The sequence below is a fragment of the Ruditapes philippinarum genome, unplaced genomic scaffold (genome assembly GCF_026571515.1).
Source record: "Ruditapes philippinarum isolate M1 unplaced genomic scaffold, ASM2657151v2 ctg197_1_1_1_1, whole genome shotgun sequence".
In the NCBI taxonomy this organism is placed as follows: Eukaryota; Metazoa; Mollusca; class Bivalvia; order Venerida; family Veneridae; genus Ruditapes; species Ruditapes philippinarum.
The window spans coordinates 372,153-390,578 of NW_026863178.1; the positions used below are offsets into that span (position 1 = coordinate 372,153).

At 32.9% G+C, this 18,426-nt stretch overlaps 2 protein-coding genes and 1 long non-coding RNA gene across 3 annotated transcripts in view; 2 read left to right on the top strand and 1 right to left on the bottom strand.

The window, feature by feature from the left end:
* Nucleotides 1-1,545: 1,545 nt before the first annotated feature.
* Nucleotides 1,546-18,426, bottom strand: part of LOC132721371 (density-regulated protein homolog) — a 28,840-nt gene continuing 11,959 nt past the window's right edge. The window contains exon 7 of the mRNA XM_060705664.1: nt 1,546-1,677. Within this exon, the coding sequence (XP_060561647.1) occupies nt 1,633-1,677 (45 nt within the window). The 3' untranslated portion in view covers nt 1,546-1,632. The remainder of the gene's footprint in view (nt 1,678-18,426) is intronic.
* On the top strand, nt 9,949-13,159 carry LOC132721357 (uncharacterized). The gene is made up of 7 exons (XM_060705644.1): nt 9,949-10,045; nt 10,727-10,804; nt 10,959-11,162; nt 11,544-11,604; nt 12,190-12,285; nt 12,507-12,595; nt 12,989-13,159. Exons 2-7 carry the CDS (start codon nt 10,778-10,780, stop codon nt 13,142-13,144), a joined length of 633 nt encoding a protein of 210 aa, XP_060561627.1. The 5' UTR covers nt 9,949-10,045; nt 10,727-10,777; the 3' UTR covers nt 13,145-13,159.
* LOC132721358 (uncharacterized) lies at nt 13,696-14,592 on the top strand. Its single transcript, XR_009624454.1, has 2 exons — nt 13,696-13,778; nt 14,211-14,592. It is a non-coding gene; the product is annotated as an uncharacterized LOC132721358 (long non-coding RNA).

Here is an 18,426-nt window from a genome sequence, read left to right on the forward strand (position 1 = left end):
TCCTACATTTCTCAACGGATTTTTGACCAAACTTTCTTAGAAGCTTTGTTTTCAAGTGCCTGGCACATATTGTCGGGGTTTTGTGATTGGATAATATTTGACTGAATTATGGCCCTTTGTATATTTTTTCCTTGTACAGAAATATATAGTGAACAATTTCTACAGTGCGCAACTTCTCCTACATTTCTCAATGGATTTTGACCAAACTTTCACAGAAGCTTTGTCATCAAGTGCCCTGGCGCTCACTAAATTCCCATGTTTCTTCCAAGACATCATTCAAGTATTTTTTTAAAATTGTGAACATACTTTTCTTGATATCGCACAAAACACCACACGCCAATATTGTTGACAAAAGAAAATGACAAGAGACGCAAAAATGCAAAAATTAAGCAAAAATAAAGTACTGTTTACCTTTCTAAAACATTTGGGGAAAAAAGGCGAATAGACAACATAAAATTTCTCAAGCCATAATTCCTCCTAAAAGTTCAATTAAAAACAAATGCCCCTTCATGACAAAGCTTCTGTGAAATATTTTGCTGAAAACCTGGTTGCATCGCATTGCGATGTTCCTTGTTGGTTTTTTTTTATAACAAGGGTATATATACGAATTATGAAGGTTTATTTATCCAGTTTTTTGTGTGTTTTTTCATTGATGATAATTTATAGATAACAAATGTTTACTACTGCTGTTTCTGTATTTATATTTTATGATGTTATTTTGTTAAACTGAAGATGTTTTATGACACATTATGATGAAACTAATAAAAATTCTCAAAAAATGCAATTTTCTTTACCTTTTTACTATGATTAAAGACAAAAGAGAGTAGACCTCAATATTTTAAAGTTAAAATTAGTTAGATTTTATGTTACTTGTTAAGTTGTTATGTTACTTGTTGTCTTCATAATGGTCTGTGTGATGGAATTTTCTTATAGTTGTCACTTGGAACCGATGTGGTTGACTAACTTTAGGTAAATGTTTTAATGGAAGGCATTACCACTAACAGTATCACAAATACATGTGTTCTTTTGCGTTAACTAGGTCAATCAGCGACTAGGTCATATCCAAGTTTAGTTTGGACAGCCAGTCAGTTAATTTACATATAACTGTTTTCACTGGAAAGATCCATTATGCTGGTAACACTCAGTGATCTTAAATTTGCACATGATCCTCCGCCTCACAATAATGAATATTTGTGCCAAGTTAAACTGAAATCCCTTAATGCATATAGAAGTTGTGCTCCTGACAAGCATTTTAATATGACCTCAAAGTGAGACTGTAACCTTTAACTTCATGTGCGCGACACTCTTGTCTCATGTTGTATCAAGAAATACACAAAATGTACTCCAATCCTTCTCTACATGTAGAAGAAATGCAAACTGGACATCAATGGCCCATCATATGACGTTTTTCATATGGGCATATATAAATGGTAAAAGTACTGGTTCTTAACTAAGAAGGTTAACACTGCTGAAGAAGTATCCGTCCTACCCTTATTTTCAATATAAATAGTTTTGTTATTGAAGAAAAAAAAGTTCAACAAAATCTCATTTCTTCCACTTTTATTATTATTGTTGTTGAATAAATAATTTCATGTTGTAAAAAAGTCTATTTCACTCTTTGTTTTAGGAAACTCATTTCTTCACCTCACCAATATCGTCAATATCATCTTCATTTATCTGGAAATACAAATATATTAAGAGGATATGTTTTCGTTTTTCGTGAAATATGGAATATATTTTCACGAAACATGATAAAATGCCACATATTTTCACTATCCCAATGGAGGTTCTTCAAAATGATGGTTCGATTTCGTCTAGGGTTGATGATGTATTGGCTAGATGGAAGACAGATTTTAGCTCTCTGTTCCATTCTATCACTCCTACGGATAGTGAATTATATACTTTTGTTGAGACTTCACACTCAGAAAATATTTCCTTTAATTATCATATTTCCGTCATAGAGGTTCAAAAAGCATTGGCTAATGCCAAGAAAGGTAAATCTTGTGAATTGATAACATTCCGGTTGAGGTGCTTGCCAATGATTCTGCTCTTTCTTTGGTGCATGTTTTATTTAACATTTGCTTTGATAATGGTATAGTTCCTACTTTATGGAGTAAATCTGTAATTTGCCCAATACCAAAATCATCTACCTTTGATAAACGAGACCCTTTATCATATAGAGGCATATCACTTGCACCTTCAATGTATAAACTGTATTGTTATGTTTTAAATAATCGACTGAATCTTTGGACGGAATCAAATGTAAAATTGTCTAATGAACAGAATGTATTCAGAAAAGGTCGTAGTACCATATAGATCATATTTTGTCTCTTAATAACATTATTGATATAAGAAAGAAAAATAAATTGTCAACATTCTGTGCCTTCATCGATTTTAAGAAAGCTTATGATACTATAAATAGAAATATACTTTGGAAGAGATTTATGATATTGGTGTATGTGGTTAGATGTTATCTTTATATGTATCCTGTGATGTCATGTGTTCGAGTTAATTCATTTAAAACAGAGTGGTTTGACGTGAAATGTGGTTTACGTCAAGGATGCATATTATCTCCATTGCTTTTTAATTTATTCATCAATGATTTAACATTATTTATTAAATCTTTTGATCTGGGTATAAATATTGGTACTGAAAAACTTTGTTATCATGTTATACGCTGATGATATCGTTATATTAGCTGATAATGCTCAAGATCTACAGATATTGTTAAATGCCTTAAATGAATGGTGTTCGTTGAATGATATGACCGTTAACCCGATAAAAAGTAAAGTAATTCACTTCCACCCGAAAGCTTTTCAACGTACGAGTGTTGTCTTTAAATGTGGTGATAATGTATTAAACATAGTTGATAGGTACATTGTATACTTATTTAGGTGTCCTCGATTATTCAATAACTGTTAAAGCTGTTGCTCAGAGTGCTACTCGCGCATTGGGTCTTTTAAATGCAAAGGCTTAGGTGGTGTCCCATTTGAAGTTTATTCTAAATTGTATGATTCTGTTGTTTGGCCTGTAATAAGTTACAGTGCACCTCTATGGGGTTCTCGGTCTTATTCGTGTATTAATGCGGTTCACATCAGAGCGCAACGCATTTTTTTCTTGGTGTAGGAAAGTACACTCCTAATGATGGTGTTTCAGGTGACATGGGTTGGATTCCTCCGTCAGTTAGGCAGTGGAAATCAGTTTCTCTGTATTGGTTTCATATGAACACAGATAGTCAATAAACGAATAACACTCTGGGTAGCGTCAAAGTCCAATTGTTTGCGTAAAAATTTGCCAGTTTTAATAAAGCAATTTTTCGATGACAATCATTTGAACATGTATGATAATATCTTATAGCCCTTGTCAACATCTTTTGTACAGAAAGTCAGTAGTATTGTCTAAAATAAGTACATTACCAACTGGAAAGACATAATTAATCGTAATACGGGTCCATCTAGACGAGGCGGTAATAAACTCCGGTTGTATAAATGCGTTAAATATGAATATGTCACTGAGCAATATTGCAAATTGTTTCTTCCAGCTAGACACAGGTCCGCATTTTGTAAGTTCCGGTGTGGGGTTGCTCCCATTAGAATTGAAACTTGCAGATACGAAGGTTTGCCAATTGATGAAAGAATTTGTCCATTTTGTGAAACTACAGAAAATGAATATCATGTATTGTTTCATTGTCCAGTGTATTGTGGTAATCACTCATATAAAAAAATCTTTTTAGGCTATATAGTTGTGTACAGAAACGGGTTGCACTCTTAAATTGAATCAAATCAAAGTATTTATATGTGCAAAAACGGGTAACACTCTTATGTAGAGTCTATGTTGGCCATGAACGTGTGTACAAAAACGGGTTGCACTCTTTAATTGTATGTATCAAGTGTATATAGATGTGTACAAAAACAGGTTGCACTCTTTTGAATCTCTTTACGGTATAAAGGTGTGTGCCAAAACGGGTTGCACTCTTAAATGGAATCAATTCAAAGCATTTATATGTGCAAACACGAATTACACTCTTGAATTGAATTTCTTTACGGTATATAGATGTGTACAAAAACGGGTTACACTCTTATAAACAATCTTTTTGGCTATATAGTTGTGTACAGAAACGGGTTGCACTCTTAAATTGAATCTATTTAATGTATTTATACGTCGTATGTGCAAAAACGGGTTTCACTCTTATGAAGTGTCTATGTTGGCCACGAAGGTGTGTACAAAAACGGGATGCACTCTTAAATTGTATGTATCAAGTGTATATAGATGTGTACAAAAACAGCTTGCACTCTTTTATTGAATCTCTTTACGGTATAAAGGTGTGTGCAAAGGTGTGTGCAAAAACGGGTTTTTTAGGGTATGTAGGTGTGTAGCAGTCTTATAAAGAATCTATTGTGGCCATATGAATACGAACGAAAACGGGTTGCACCCTTAAAATGAAGCCATTTAAGGTATAAATGTGTATGCAAAAACGGGTTACACTCCTTAATTTTTTCTAATTAACCTGTTTATGTACGAAAACAAGTTGCATTCTTAAATCTAATCTATATATGGTATTAATAAGTGTGCAAAAACGGGTTGCACTCTTGAATTGGATCTCTTTACTGTACTAAGGTGAGAGCAAAAACGGATTACTCTCTTACATACAATGTTTTTGGCTATATAGGTGTGTACATAAACAGGTTGCGATCTTAAATTGAATCAATGCAATGAATTTGTGTGTGTGCGAAAACGGGTTACACTCTCCTCTTACGTAGACCCTTTTCTGGCCATGTAGATGTGTACAAAAACGGGTTGCACTCTGAAATTGAATCTATTTAACGTGTGCATGTTTGTGCAAAAACGGGTTACACACTTAATTGAATCTCCTTCGGGTAAATAGGTGTGTGCAAAAACGGGTTACAGTCCTATGTCTGATATGCAATCTTTTTTGGCTATATAGGTGTGTACAAAAACGGGTTGCGCTATTAAATTGAACCGATTCAATGTATTTATGTGTGCAAAAACAGGTTACACTCTTACGTAGAGTCTATTTTGGCCATGTAGGTGTGTACAATAACGGGTTACAGTCTTATGTCTTATATATAATCTTTTTTTGGCTATAAAGGTGGGTAAAAAACGGGTTGCATTCTTAATTTAATCTATATAATGTATTTGTACGTGTGCAAAAATGGGTTGCATTCTTAAAGTGCATATATCAAGTGAATATAGATGTGTACAAAAACGGGTTACACTGTTAAATTATTTATTTTTAGAGTATACAGTTGTTTGCAAAAACGGGTAACAATCTTATAAAGAATCTAATCAGAATATATAGATGCGTACAAAAAAGGGTTGCACTCTTAAAATGAAGCCATTCAAGGTACGTATATATGGTTGTGCAAAAACGGGTTACACTGTTGAATTTATTCTAATTTAACGTGTTTATGTATGTACACAAACAGGTTGCATTCTTAAACTTAATCTATATACGGTATTTATACGTTTGCACTCTTAAATTGTATGTATCGTACTGTATGTATCAAGTGTATATAGATGTGTACAGAAACGAGTTGCACTCTTGAAGTGAATTTCTTTACGGTATAAAGGTGTGTGCAAAAACAGGTTGCACTCTTAAATTTAATCCATATAAGGTATTTATACGTGTGTAAAAACGGGTTGCACTCTTAAATTGCTTGCATCAAGTATATATAGATGTGTACATAAACGGGTTACACTGTTAAATTCAATGTTTTAGGGTATATAGGTGTGTGACAGTCTTATAAAGAATCTATTGTGGCCATATGGATACGTACGAAAACGGGTTGCACTCTTAAAATAAAGCCATTCAAGGTATATAAATGTGTATGCAAAAACGGGTTACACTCTTATTTTTTTCTAATTAACGTGTTTATGTATGTACAAAAACAGGTTGCATTCTTAAATCTAATCTATATATGGTATTTATAAGTGTGCAAAAACGGATTGCACTCTTGAATTGAATCTCTTTACGGTACAAAGCTGTGAGCAAAAACGGATTACTCTCTTACATACAATTTTTTTGGCTATATGGGTGTGTACAAAAATATGTTGCACCCTTAAATTGAATCAATGAAATGAATTTGTGTGTGTGCGAAAACGGTTAACACTCTTACGTAGACCCTTTTCTGGCCATGTAGATGTGTACAAAAACGGGTTGCACTCTGAAATTGAATCTATTTAACGTGTGCATGTTTGTGCAAAAACAGGTTACACTCTTAATTGAATCTCTTTCGGGTAAATCGGTGTGTGCAAAAACGGGTTACAGTCCTATGTCTGATATGCAATCTTTTTGGCTTTATAGGTGTGTACAAAAACGGGTTGCACTCTTAAATTGAATCGATTCAATGTATTTATGTGTGCAAAAACGGGTTACACTCTTACGTAGAGTCTATTTTGGCCATGTAGGTGTGTACAATAACGAGTTGCACTTTGAAATTGAATCCATTCAACGTATGTGTGTATGTACAAAAACGGGTTACACTCTTAATAGAATATCTTTAGGGTATACTAGTATATGTGTGTGTGCAAAAACGGGTTAAGTCTTAAGTCTTATATTATAATCTTTTTTTGGCTATATAGGTGGGTACAAAAACGGGTTGCATTCTTAAATTTAATCTATATAAGGTATTTGTACGTGTGCAAAAATGGGTTGCATTCTTAAAGTGCATATATCAAGTGAGTAAAGATGTGTACAAAACGGGTTACACTGTTAAATTATTTGTTTTAGAGTATATAGTTGTTTGCAAAAACGGGTAACACTGTTATAAAGAATCTAATCAGGCTATATAGATGCGTACAAGGGTTTCACTCTTAAAATGAAACCATTCAAGGTATATATGTATGTGCAAAAACGGGTTACACTGTTGAATTTATTCTAATTAACGTGTTTATGTATGTACAAAAGCAGGTTGCATTCTTAAACTTAATCTGTACGAGTGCAATATGGGGGTTGCAGTCTTAAATTGTATGTATCAAGTGTATTAAAGATGTGTAAAAAACGGGTTGCACTCTTGAAGTGAATTTCTTTACGGTAAAAAGGTGTGTGCAAAAACAGGTTGCACTCTTAAATACAATCTTTTTTGGCTATATTGGTGTGTACAAAAACGGGTTTGCACTCTTATGCGGAGTCTATTTTGTCTTTGTAAATGTGTACTCTTAAATTTGATATATACAAGGTACGTATCTATCAATACGTGTTCAAAAACGGGTCACACTCTACAAATTTATTTTGTTTAAAAATCTGGAAACAAAGTGATCCCTCGGAAGTATTAATCACAACAAAATTACATGAAAATTACAGACTCGGTTTGATTGAATCTGTACATGAGGGATAATGATAAGTGCAGCATCCCTCATCACGCCCCCTAGCACCGGCATGAGCGGTATTCAATTCTCAGTACTTAATAGTGCCCGAAGGTCCAGAAAAATATGACAACACTGAAGTGAAGTACATGTACGGCAACTGCTGCCACACACATACAGTATTTATGCCTGTGCAAAAAACAGGTTGCCCTTTATATTGTATTTATCAAGTATATAAAGTTGTGTACAAAATGGGTAACACCTTTCAACTGGATCTAATTAAGGTATTTATGAATGTACACAATTGGGTTTCACTCTTATATAGAATCTATTTTCGGTATATATATAGGTGTGTTCAAAAACGGGTTGGACTCTTAAATGAAATCATATTACGGAGTGCAAAAATGGATTTCACTCCTCAATTGTATACCATATTTGCTATAAAATTATTTACCCAATAAATATCTATATTACTAAAATGAAACTCTTTTTTCTTTCCAAAACAGATGTGAGAGATACATAAGTAATGTTTAAAAAAAAAGAAAAAGAAAAAAAATATAGACGCTTCTAGGTTTTGAACTCACGCCCCTAAATGTTCAATTTCAGAACTCTTCATAGCGGAGGTAATAAAATAAAGATTTGTCTAAATAGCAAAGATATGGTCAGACACTCACATTGATATTTCCATAGACTTACATTATAAGAAATGGTCCCTTATCCTACCTTAAAATTCAGTTTTCATGCTAAAGAGGTATTTTTTCTAGCAGAATGAAATGCCTGACACATAAAAATGTTTCTGTTATATAGGGGTAGCCGACCAAATTTTTTGCAAATTGACTTCAAAGAGGATTACCCCCCATTTCATTGAAATTTTCTGCTGATCACAGGACTGACATACACTTTTTATAAATGCAAATATCCAAGTCAAAATTATCACAGAGACTCATGAAATATTTCATTTTCTTCAGAAAACATTGTAGTGTTACTTTTTAAATTAGTTTTTATACTTAAAAACACCCCACTTTCATCCAATCGCCTCATGTATAAACTGAATCATACGGTTTTCCCTGCACTTTTTTTCAGCCAATCACTGGCCGTGTTACAATACGATACCCTGACCATATTTTGTTTGAAAATAGTTCACAAATTTATTGTTTTAAACAATCCTAAAATGCAAACAAATTTGTGATTGATCCAAATTTTCAAGTACATGTATTAGGTTATCTTAACTAACAAGAATAACAATGTGCTTCGATTTTTCTACACTGTGAGAATATAGTTTATTCTATCATTTTCTTTCGCGCTTCATTACCGTTTGGGTGGAGTTTGCAAAAACGCTCTATTAAGCAAAAACGGGTCGCAAAACAGCCGTCCCCAAATGGATTCAGCGTACCTGAATTATGTAAAAACGATTGACTACCTGCTGGTACTAAAAATGTCGTTAGACTCTTTTCTGAAAATCAAACCCGTCTATTACTGTGTAGCATCCTTGTAACTTAAAGAAATCTCCACGTGAATGCATCCTCTAATATCTTCAAGATTATTTTGATAAAAATAATAATAATAAAATCATTTTCTCTCTCTCTCGAGAAGTACATATAAGAGTACAAAGTTAAATGTTTAAACTATTGATGTTTAACATAAGCTGTACAAAGCTTGATGAATCAGAAATAAAACATTGGTGATTAATCAGAAGATATTGATCATCAAAACATACAACGCAATTTCCACAAGTCTGTTGATTATAGTGCACATCAAACTGCGTTTGCATAATAAAGGAATATAATTGCAATAGCGAAAATGCCTTTTTGTCAAGTTTTCCTGCAGCAAAACAAATCTTGCTGGGGAGTGTCCTTTTGACATAAGCAAACTAACAATTTTTTTCTATATATACAGTGTACAAAGAAATAAAAACAGAAAAAAACTTGCGTAGCAGGAACGGTCAAAGGAGTCATAAAATTGATAAATGTTAAAAAAAAAATCAAGTCACAATTCAGGTGTTCTATCTTGACCGCAATAGAAAACAGATTTAAGTGATTGATATAGATACTGTATTTTAATAATTATTTGCTTTTTATTTTTCATTAAGCACCGTGAACTTGCAAAAAGTTGTAACCGGGTTTTTTAAAATCCAAATAAAGATTTTTTCCCGCAAAAAAAGTCTGGGTTTACTACATAGACAGAACCCCTAATTTTTGGAAAAAATTTTTTAAATTTTCCCCGCAATAATTTTCAAGATGAAAAATTTTTAAGGCTACCTTTTATTTTATCAGATGGATATTATCAGGGGTTTATTTTCCTATATGTCTATCGTTTTGTTTAAAATTAACAAATGTTTTTAAATATGAACTTTTATGATTTTTATCAAACGGGAAAAAGATTCAAAAATTAATAAAGTGCAACAATTTTTTTTTTTACATAAAAAACCAAGTATCTGTCAGTTTAAAACAAACAGCTGGTAAAAACTTTTTTTCGTAGTAGGGCCGGGCTTTTCCCAAAAAAAAGCTGGGGATGTTTTCTTTTAAAATAAAGCAAACCAAATTTTCCCCTTTTACTTTATCTTGTGATTTGCTTTATACCAAGGTAAGATTTTGTATTTTAACTTTTCATAAATTTTCTAGAAGCATGTTTAATTTTTAGCTCGATTGCGGCGACTGAATCTGCCAATGCGACTAATGCAGAACAAGATCATCCTGCACGCTTGTCGTCAGATCATCTGGTATGTTTTGCTCGCTATTCAGTCAATGTTGATTTTGAAAAAATACCTTAAACTGATGAATTGTTGTGTCCAGCTTGAAAAATAGACAACCGTTTAATATATTTAGTGTGGAAAATGTTAATGTTATGATTCCTTCTACTTTTAAAATAATTTTTAAAATTCAAGTGCATTGATAATGTTTTCACGAGAGTATTTAGATATTTAGTTAACAAAGTTAATTTTATGTTCTTTTAAATTACCTCTAAAACGATAAAATAATACCTAAATAACTCTAAGCTGAACATTAGAGTATCAAAGCTTTAGGCCGACTGTTTATCATGAGGAAATTGTTTATCATGACAGAAAAAATTGAAAATACATGTATGTTTCTAGTCAGATCTCACGAGACATTGTACCAACTTGAATTAATTTTTGTATTTGTTGTTTATTGTTATATTCTTTTTTTCCAAGACAGTTATCCGGGATGTATTTCTTTACCTATATTCAAACAGAATCAGGATAAAATAATGCTACGTTTTCTTTTCGTTCGGAGTCTTGTACCGAATTTATATTCAACAATAAAAAAAAGGAACGCCGAAATATTCGTTGTTTTACTGCACTCCGCAAAGTTAATTGTAACTTAGAGTACATATGTATGAAAGTAAATGGAAAACAAATCCTATCAGTATAAATTCCTTTCAGGGCATCTTTCTGTTGGCTATTTAATACACTTACTGCAGTGACAAAATAACAATGGGGAAGTTTCTGATAACTTTTTTGGTGAGTGTTTCCTACTTATTTTTTACTTTACTTAGATGTAAATTATATTTTATTTCTTTGGTTTCCTGAAAAAACTTATTTTTTAAATCACACAGGTTTAGGTTCGTGGATATTTCTTAAGGGTACTTAAACATGGATACATGGTTTTTTCCAGCTGTTTGTATTGATAATAGTGTTTATAAAAGCATCGAAATCGAAGCCGAAGAGTGGTGAAACAAATGAAAATAAATCTGTAAGTTCAAAATCAAGAAGTTTCTCGGATGGGAAAGGAAACAGAAATGAATCTGCAAGTTCAGAATCAAGAAATTTCTCGAAAAAGAAAGGAAAGGGAAACGGCAGATGTAATGACCACGATCAGGTAAATTAATTTAAATCACCTTATAATGTTTCCGCCTCAATTTAATTGCCGTTTTGGCTTCAAACAAAATTATGAAAATAAAAACATTGCTGATATATCTTTCGTTATGTTTGGACTACTTGTATATCAAGATTATATTAATTTGGGATGAATGCACAGATTGTAATGTGTACTAAGCAACCTCCTTTAAAATGTACCCCCGATGTTTCAAGAAGATAACTCTGCAATTATACTATTTTAGATGCACCTGATAAATGTCTTAAATCAACGCGTACTTTGCCATTTTGTTTGCAAATGACGATAAAACAATGTTTTATATATTTATTGTTTCAAATATCAAATTATTTCTAAAATCCTTATGTGTACATCTATATACTCTAGTGCCCAGATGACTATGCATGCTTATTGGCAGAGGGAAAAAAAGTGAAGAAATGCGTTCAGTGTGAGTAAAGATGTTACATACTTACATATACATTAAAAGCATTAGCATTGCATTATGTACAGCTTTATTAAAATTATGTCAGTTTCTCTGCATAATTGTGCAATATCATTTGTTTTCTTGCACATATTGTGTATTAATTACTATAGACTCGTATAATATCTCCGCTAACACTTCGCATTATTTCTATTATTGTACCGAAAAATAGCTTATTACTGAAACATGGAATACTTAAACAGTCAAAAGAACATTTTCGTTCCAGTCTGCCCGCTTAAGGATTACGGACCTAAATGGTCACCAAATGGAAACAGCGTATCAAAACATTTTTTTCCTTTTCTATATACATGTAGTGTAAGACAATCGGTATTCAAATATAAGCAAAAAACCATATCCATCCATTTTTATTTTGTATTCATTCTTTTTAGTGCCACTATACGTAGAGCAATAACAATGGTCAAAATTTTTAATGAAAGTATTGTAGAATTGTTGTCAAAGTGTTTTGCATGTACATGCCCGAGAGCCAAATCAACCTTAATTTTTTTTCATTACCACCCTATTTATTAAAAAAATGAATAATTATTATTTTAGGTAATTGTTCGGAGACAAGCCAATGTTATCTTGAAAGGGAAACGACGTTCTGCAATTGCTCAGGAACTGGGTTCACAGGACAATATTGTGAAACATGTGAATGTGATATAATTTACTTAGAATTTAATTTTTTTTATAAAGAAAAACTTCACCCATTCTATTTGTTTTAGCCTTTGTTTTCCATAACAACCACCTTATGTATTGATTGTATATTAAACTGACATGCTAACTTACTGTTAAGATATTATTTATTTTTCAACCGAAAATATTTTTTAAATGACTTACAAATAATTGTGCTGCATCTTCCTACATTTTAGTGCTACCGCAATGTCCAATGGGATGGTATCAAAACAGAAACAGCTGTTACATCTATGACTGCACGGCGCGTGATTGGCTGTCCGCTGTTGTAACACGACAATCTTCTTTTTAAAATATTCTCAAATTTAATATACCGCTAATACCTCGATGCAATTTATAAAATGACCTTTTCAAAAAATAAAGTTCTGTAAAGAACTAGCAAGGTTTTGGCTTTTTGCCGATTAAATTTTAAAACATTAATAACAGTGTTTTAACAAAACGTTGAGAATCCATCATTGAGAATCATAAGAGTAATTTGAAGTCGCCATATACTCTGCTTTATCAAGAAAACGAATAATACTTCTTACTGTCGCTGTTTCGATATTACACATAGAGTCATGTATTACTTTTTCGAAAATACAGATAAGTAAGTGTTCATAATTTCCACCATTTATTTTTTATTTCTAGTGCTATTCGAATAATATTTTCATTATCTCAACAGTCGCACTGCCAGTCCCTTAGTCCGAACGGATATCCGAACTCTTATCTTATTGAGATAACAGATGAAGAGGAAAGCCAAGTTGCATTTGCCATTTCAAGCATTACGGGTGTTTCAAGTAATTCATACCATCTTGTATACTTGCAGTTTTATATATGAGCCGTGTCACGACAAAACCAACATAATGGGTTTGGGACCAGCATGGATCCAGACCAGCCTGCGCATCCGCGCAGTCTGATCAGGATCCATGCTGTTCGCTATCAGTTTCTCTACTTGAAATGGGGTTTTGTAAGCCAAAACAATGGACCTGATCAGCCCTGCGGGGAATCCCCGGGAACACTATGTTTTTTTTGGGTTCTTGACGCGGTTTTTGTATCAATATAACCGGTAAAACAAGTTTTATAACACCCCTTTAAATTTTCATTCATTTTTTTTTCTTTTCCCAAAAAGCTTTTCTTTTGTTAAACTAAAAAAAAGGGTTAGAAAAACCCAAAATGTGTTTTTTTTTTTTTTAAATTTTGACAGACGTTTAAATTGGTTTATAAAGATACGGAGACGGAAGGCTTTTTTAAATGGTTTAAATTCCGGAAAACATTTTAAAACATCCCAAACCTGAAGATATGAAAATATCGATCCCTTTTTACGATTTTTGACTATTACAAATAATATTCTAAAAACTATAAAACCGGGGAAAATTCCCTGGCCCGTTTTTCATCTGCATTATGAACACTGGGATGCAGAGAAGTGTTCTGAGTACAAGTCTGTAGTGTGCGAGATGCCAGCTTTAATACAGGTAAGTTTATTCATGAATATATAACAATTTATCCCCGATATGAATGGTACATTCGGCATTATCACCATGATTAACAAATAAAGAAACCCCTACACTGGCCCATACACATATAAAGTACGAATATTATATAGATATATAATAATACATTGCAAAATGAGAGCTTTTATAATAGAAATAATGCAGAGTTTCATTTGATAATATAAAATGTACTTATCAACCAATTATTTACAAAATCTGATCTCGTTCTTTTTAGACAGAGACATATTGTTCTATCCTGAAAGAATGTTGTATGCTGTCAATACAATTCAAAATATATTAGAAATTGTATGGATATTATATGTTATAAGCAGAATACAAGTTTCAATTTTAATCGTTGAAACCAAAATTGCGATAAACTTATCAAAGAATTACTATACAACTGTTCTATTGCAGTAAAATGGACAGAAGATGGGACGAAGTCTATGGACATGACATTTTGTTTTATTTAGGTCGTTATAGTGCATACTGTTAACTGGTTAATCAATGAATAATGATATTGTTGATAAGTGGGATTTTGTTTACTTTTGTTGCTTAAACTGTTCAGTTAATGAGAGATAATCTTGCTTGTCAAAGAGTGATTGTTCCATTCGATGTTCATATGTATTTTGTTCTTTAATTCGTTATTATACATTTTCTTTATACTTTAAATTGTTTAGTCAATGAATAATGATATTATGTTTACGACAATGTTAGTGTAAATAGAGGTAGTTATTTAAATTTGTTTTGTCATCTTGTATCACGTGGGTTATAATAATAAAATTGATGGGACAACAAATTGCGTTGGTTTTTTAATGATATAATTATATTGTTACTTCGGTCTAAACGCTATAGACACTGTTCAGTTTTATTAACTTATATCTGTTAATGTTCCTTATAGTTGTAAATTTGGCTAAGAAACATAAACACATAGTATATTTTCAGATGAGCCGTGTCATGACAAAACCAACATAATGGGTTTGCGACCAGCATGGATCCAGACCAGCCTGCGCTTCCGCGCAGTCTGATCAGGATCCATTCTGTTCGCCTACAAAACCTATAACAAGTAGAGAAACTGATAGCGAACAGCATGGATCCTGATCAGACTGAGCGGATGCGCAGGCTGGTCTTGATCCATGCTGGTCGCAAACGCACTATGTGGATTTTGTCGTGACGCGACTCAGATTATGTTCATTTCACAAGCAATATAAATAGATGTTTATGATGAAGTAATCTTACACCATTAAACTGGTGGTGGTGTCAGGCTTAATGCAAGCAACCAGTGCCAACCAAATCAGCCGGTGTAACAAAGTAAAGTGACCGCATAAAATTTTGATCCCCGATCTATATTTTTTAATGAAAATAAACTCCCGGTCAAAGTATTATGACCTTCACACACGGGAAGAAAATGACCTTCGCGAAGAATTGTGACCCCCACGCCCTTAAATAATGACACCCTGTCGTTTGTTGTCATGTTTTTAAAAAAATATTACCCCTTTCATAATATACGAGAAGTTTATAACGGTTTTTAATAAGAAATGAAGAAACTTGAAACTTTTCAAGTTAATTCATGATTAAATTTCAAGACTGATGACATTCTATCTCGAAGCTCTTTTCTCTTTGGTTTGTGTATAGCGTTTGATTAATTACTAGAGAAGCAAGGAAACATATACTTTTTAGTTATATTTTTTATAGATAATGAATTTGGGGTTTAATGTTTTTTTACTGGGCAGAAGGACTGCTAGCTGTCATTCTGTATCCAATTGAGCGGTGAGCAAGTTGTTAAGGTGTCTGTCTTTCCACCCTGGGATCATGGGTTCGAACCTTACTGAAGGTCTTACCCGGTATGTATAAAGACACCATTTCAGGTTAGTTCCAAGAAATTAACTCTGAACATATTAATTCATTCTTGTATCAGCTTCAAGTTTTCATCATGATCGAGCGAAGATTTATATGTTTTACCTCAGTCAGTATTTTGTAAGTTTGGGATACTTTCAGGTTGGAGAGAAGGTAGTGACACATTGAGTCTTAAATCGAACCAACATTTATAAAAAGGGGGAATCATTTAAAATATTGCTTTAAAATGATAACTGGGGGAGAATATTTTACAAGTTACAGTTAACTGGTATTTATTTTCAGAGAGATTTATTATGTATTCATAGAAAAGGGGTCACCTTTTTGTGTGGAATAATGACTAGGTGTCAGTATTCTTTTTCTATACACCAAACACGATTTTGGATGAACGGACAGACGGACAAAGCGATAAAGTTAAGCACACCTCAAGGACGTAATAACCAATGCTTTTGTAATAGTTCCATAGTGTTTAAGTTTCTGCTAGATGTGATCAACATTTTGTACTGTATACTTTTCTCACAATGTTTTACTTAAATTGGATCACTTTTAGTTTAGAATTATGACCGGTGAACCATTATTTAAAAATGACATTATTTCCTTTTAAAATATCCAGTACGGGCAGTATATTAATTATGAGCCATATAATCGAAGTAAAGGAGTCCGCTCTTGGAAATGTAACCATCTCCTAAAAAGTAATCTGAGTATGATTATAGCATGAACTTGCAAAAGCAAAACATCTCTATCAACGTGAATTTTTTTTTACAAAACTTATATTTCAACAATTATTGATTACTTTTCAAATCAATTGGGAACATGAAGCATGTTAGAGGGTATATTTTGTGTCCCATCTATAACTTCTTCATAGTTCAAGGGATTTTGAAAATACTTGGTACAAATAGTTACAATAATAAGACAATATGTCATGCACAACACCTGGACCCCTACCTCCAAGGTCAATGTCACACTAAGAGGTCAAAGCTTAACATTCATTTTATTTCTTTAATAAATTTATTGTTGCATTTGCAGATCTAGCATTTATCATAATTTTGGACTGAAAATCCATACCTCAATCTTTTGAAATAGCACAATTTCATGCTTCATATAAAACTTCGCCGAGGCGGGGGACGTTGGTAACTCTGTTACAAATTCTTGTTCAACTTTGAATTTCTTGGATAACCTTTTTGTGATGGTTCAATCTATAAAAACTATCAAGGATATACAATTTAAACTTTTCTTACTTATTCACTTAGAAAATTAGAATTTATTTTTAAAGGGAAGGTAAACAATCCTGAAAGTCCTTTTTGTTTAACTATCTCCCTTTTTGACTGAGAAAATAATATCCTAATTTTCTCTAAAACCATCACAGATATTCAATCTAAACTTGAAAGACTTGTGTACTATCAAGAGTCAATAATTCTGCCACACTTTTGCAGAAATATGCCTCCTTTTCTACTTGTCAGACTAATCACTGAAATAATTATAGGCTATATGATAAAGAATATTGTCGAAGGATATACAGGTACTTTCAATACTTTATTATTTATTAATTTATGCAGGTCGTGGAGTTAGGACAGTTGTAGACAGGTGCAAGGGAGACTTCCTGCTCACTTATGGTGGATAGTTGATAAGTGGGGAAGAAGGAAGAAAACGAGAGGAAGAATGTGAATCAACCTTTCGTTTTTTCTTTGTTTTCAATGGAAAAGACTGGTGGTAAGTTGACCTTTTTCTTGTAAAATGAGATCGTAAAAACATGAATTGACTCTTCCATATGTTTTACAAGAAAAGCATTGATGCAAAGCATCAAAGGGCGACGCCAAAATAATTTGGTCCAGTTTTGCACATACATACTTAACAAAAGATGTGTACTTTATAGCAGCACCATTACTTGTGACCTGAAAGCTAGGCCCAGTTTAAGTTGAAACTAAAACCAAAAATAAAAGACTCTGTCTTGCCAAGATGCAAAGACAATTTATAGTCAATTAACCAATCTTATAAGACTCTTTCTATAAGAAAGAATTTCTTCAGATTTATTTTACCAGATACAAAGATACCTGAGTCATCAGCATATAATCACAGGCACGAGTATCGGACCTGGGAAGAAAAAATATAAAAATATGACCAGATTGATAAACAAGAGCGATCAGTAACCACATGTGTCGCCTCATGATGGCCAATTTCATGTTGGGACAAATTTTGTGACAGACGGACAGACAGACGGACAGTGCACAACTAGACTTGGTACTGATCATTCCTGTAAAGTTTGGATAAAATTGCACCAGTAGTTTATGAGGAGTAGTCCGGACAAGCTTTTGCGTATCTGGCAACACACAGAAAAAAACATCTTTTTATCAAAGGGCCATAACTCAACCAAAAATCATACAACCGGAAAACCCGTGCCATATGCGTAAGGACTTGAGCTACAGATCAATCCTGTTAAGTTTCATTGAAATTACATTAGTGGTATAAGAGAAGTAGTCCGGACAAACTTTAAAAATAAAAATTATTGAAGGGCCATAACTCTGACAAAAATCATTGAACCAGAAAATGCTGACAATATGCACAACTAGACTTGGTAGTGATCATTCCTGTAAAGTTTGGATGAAATTGCACCAGTAGTTTATGAGGAGTAGTCCGGACAAGTTTTGTGACGGACGGACAGACAGACGGACGGACAGACCACGGATTTACATTACATAAATCCGTGTTGGAAACAAAAGATTCAGATGTCACTCACTCACTGATCTTTTTCTACCGTCAATCAGAAATAATTCTAGGAATT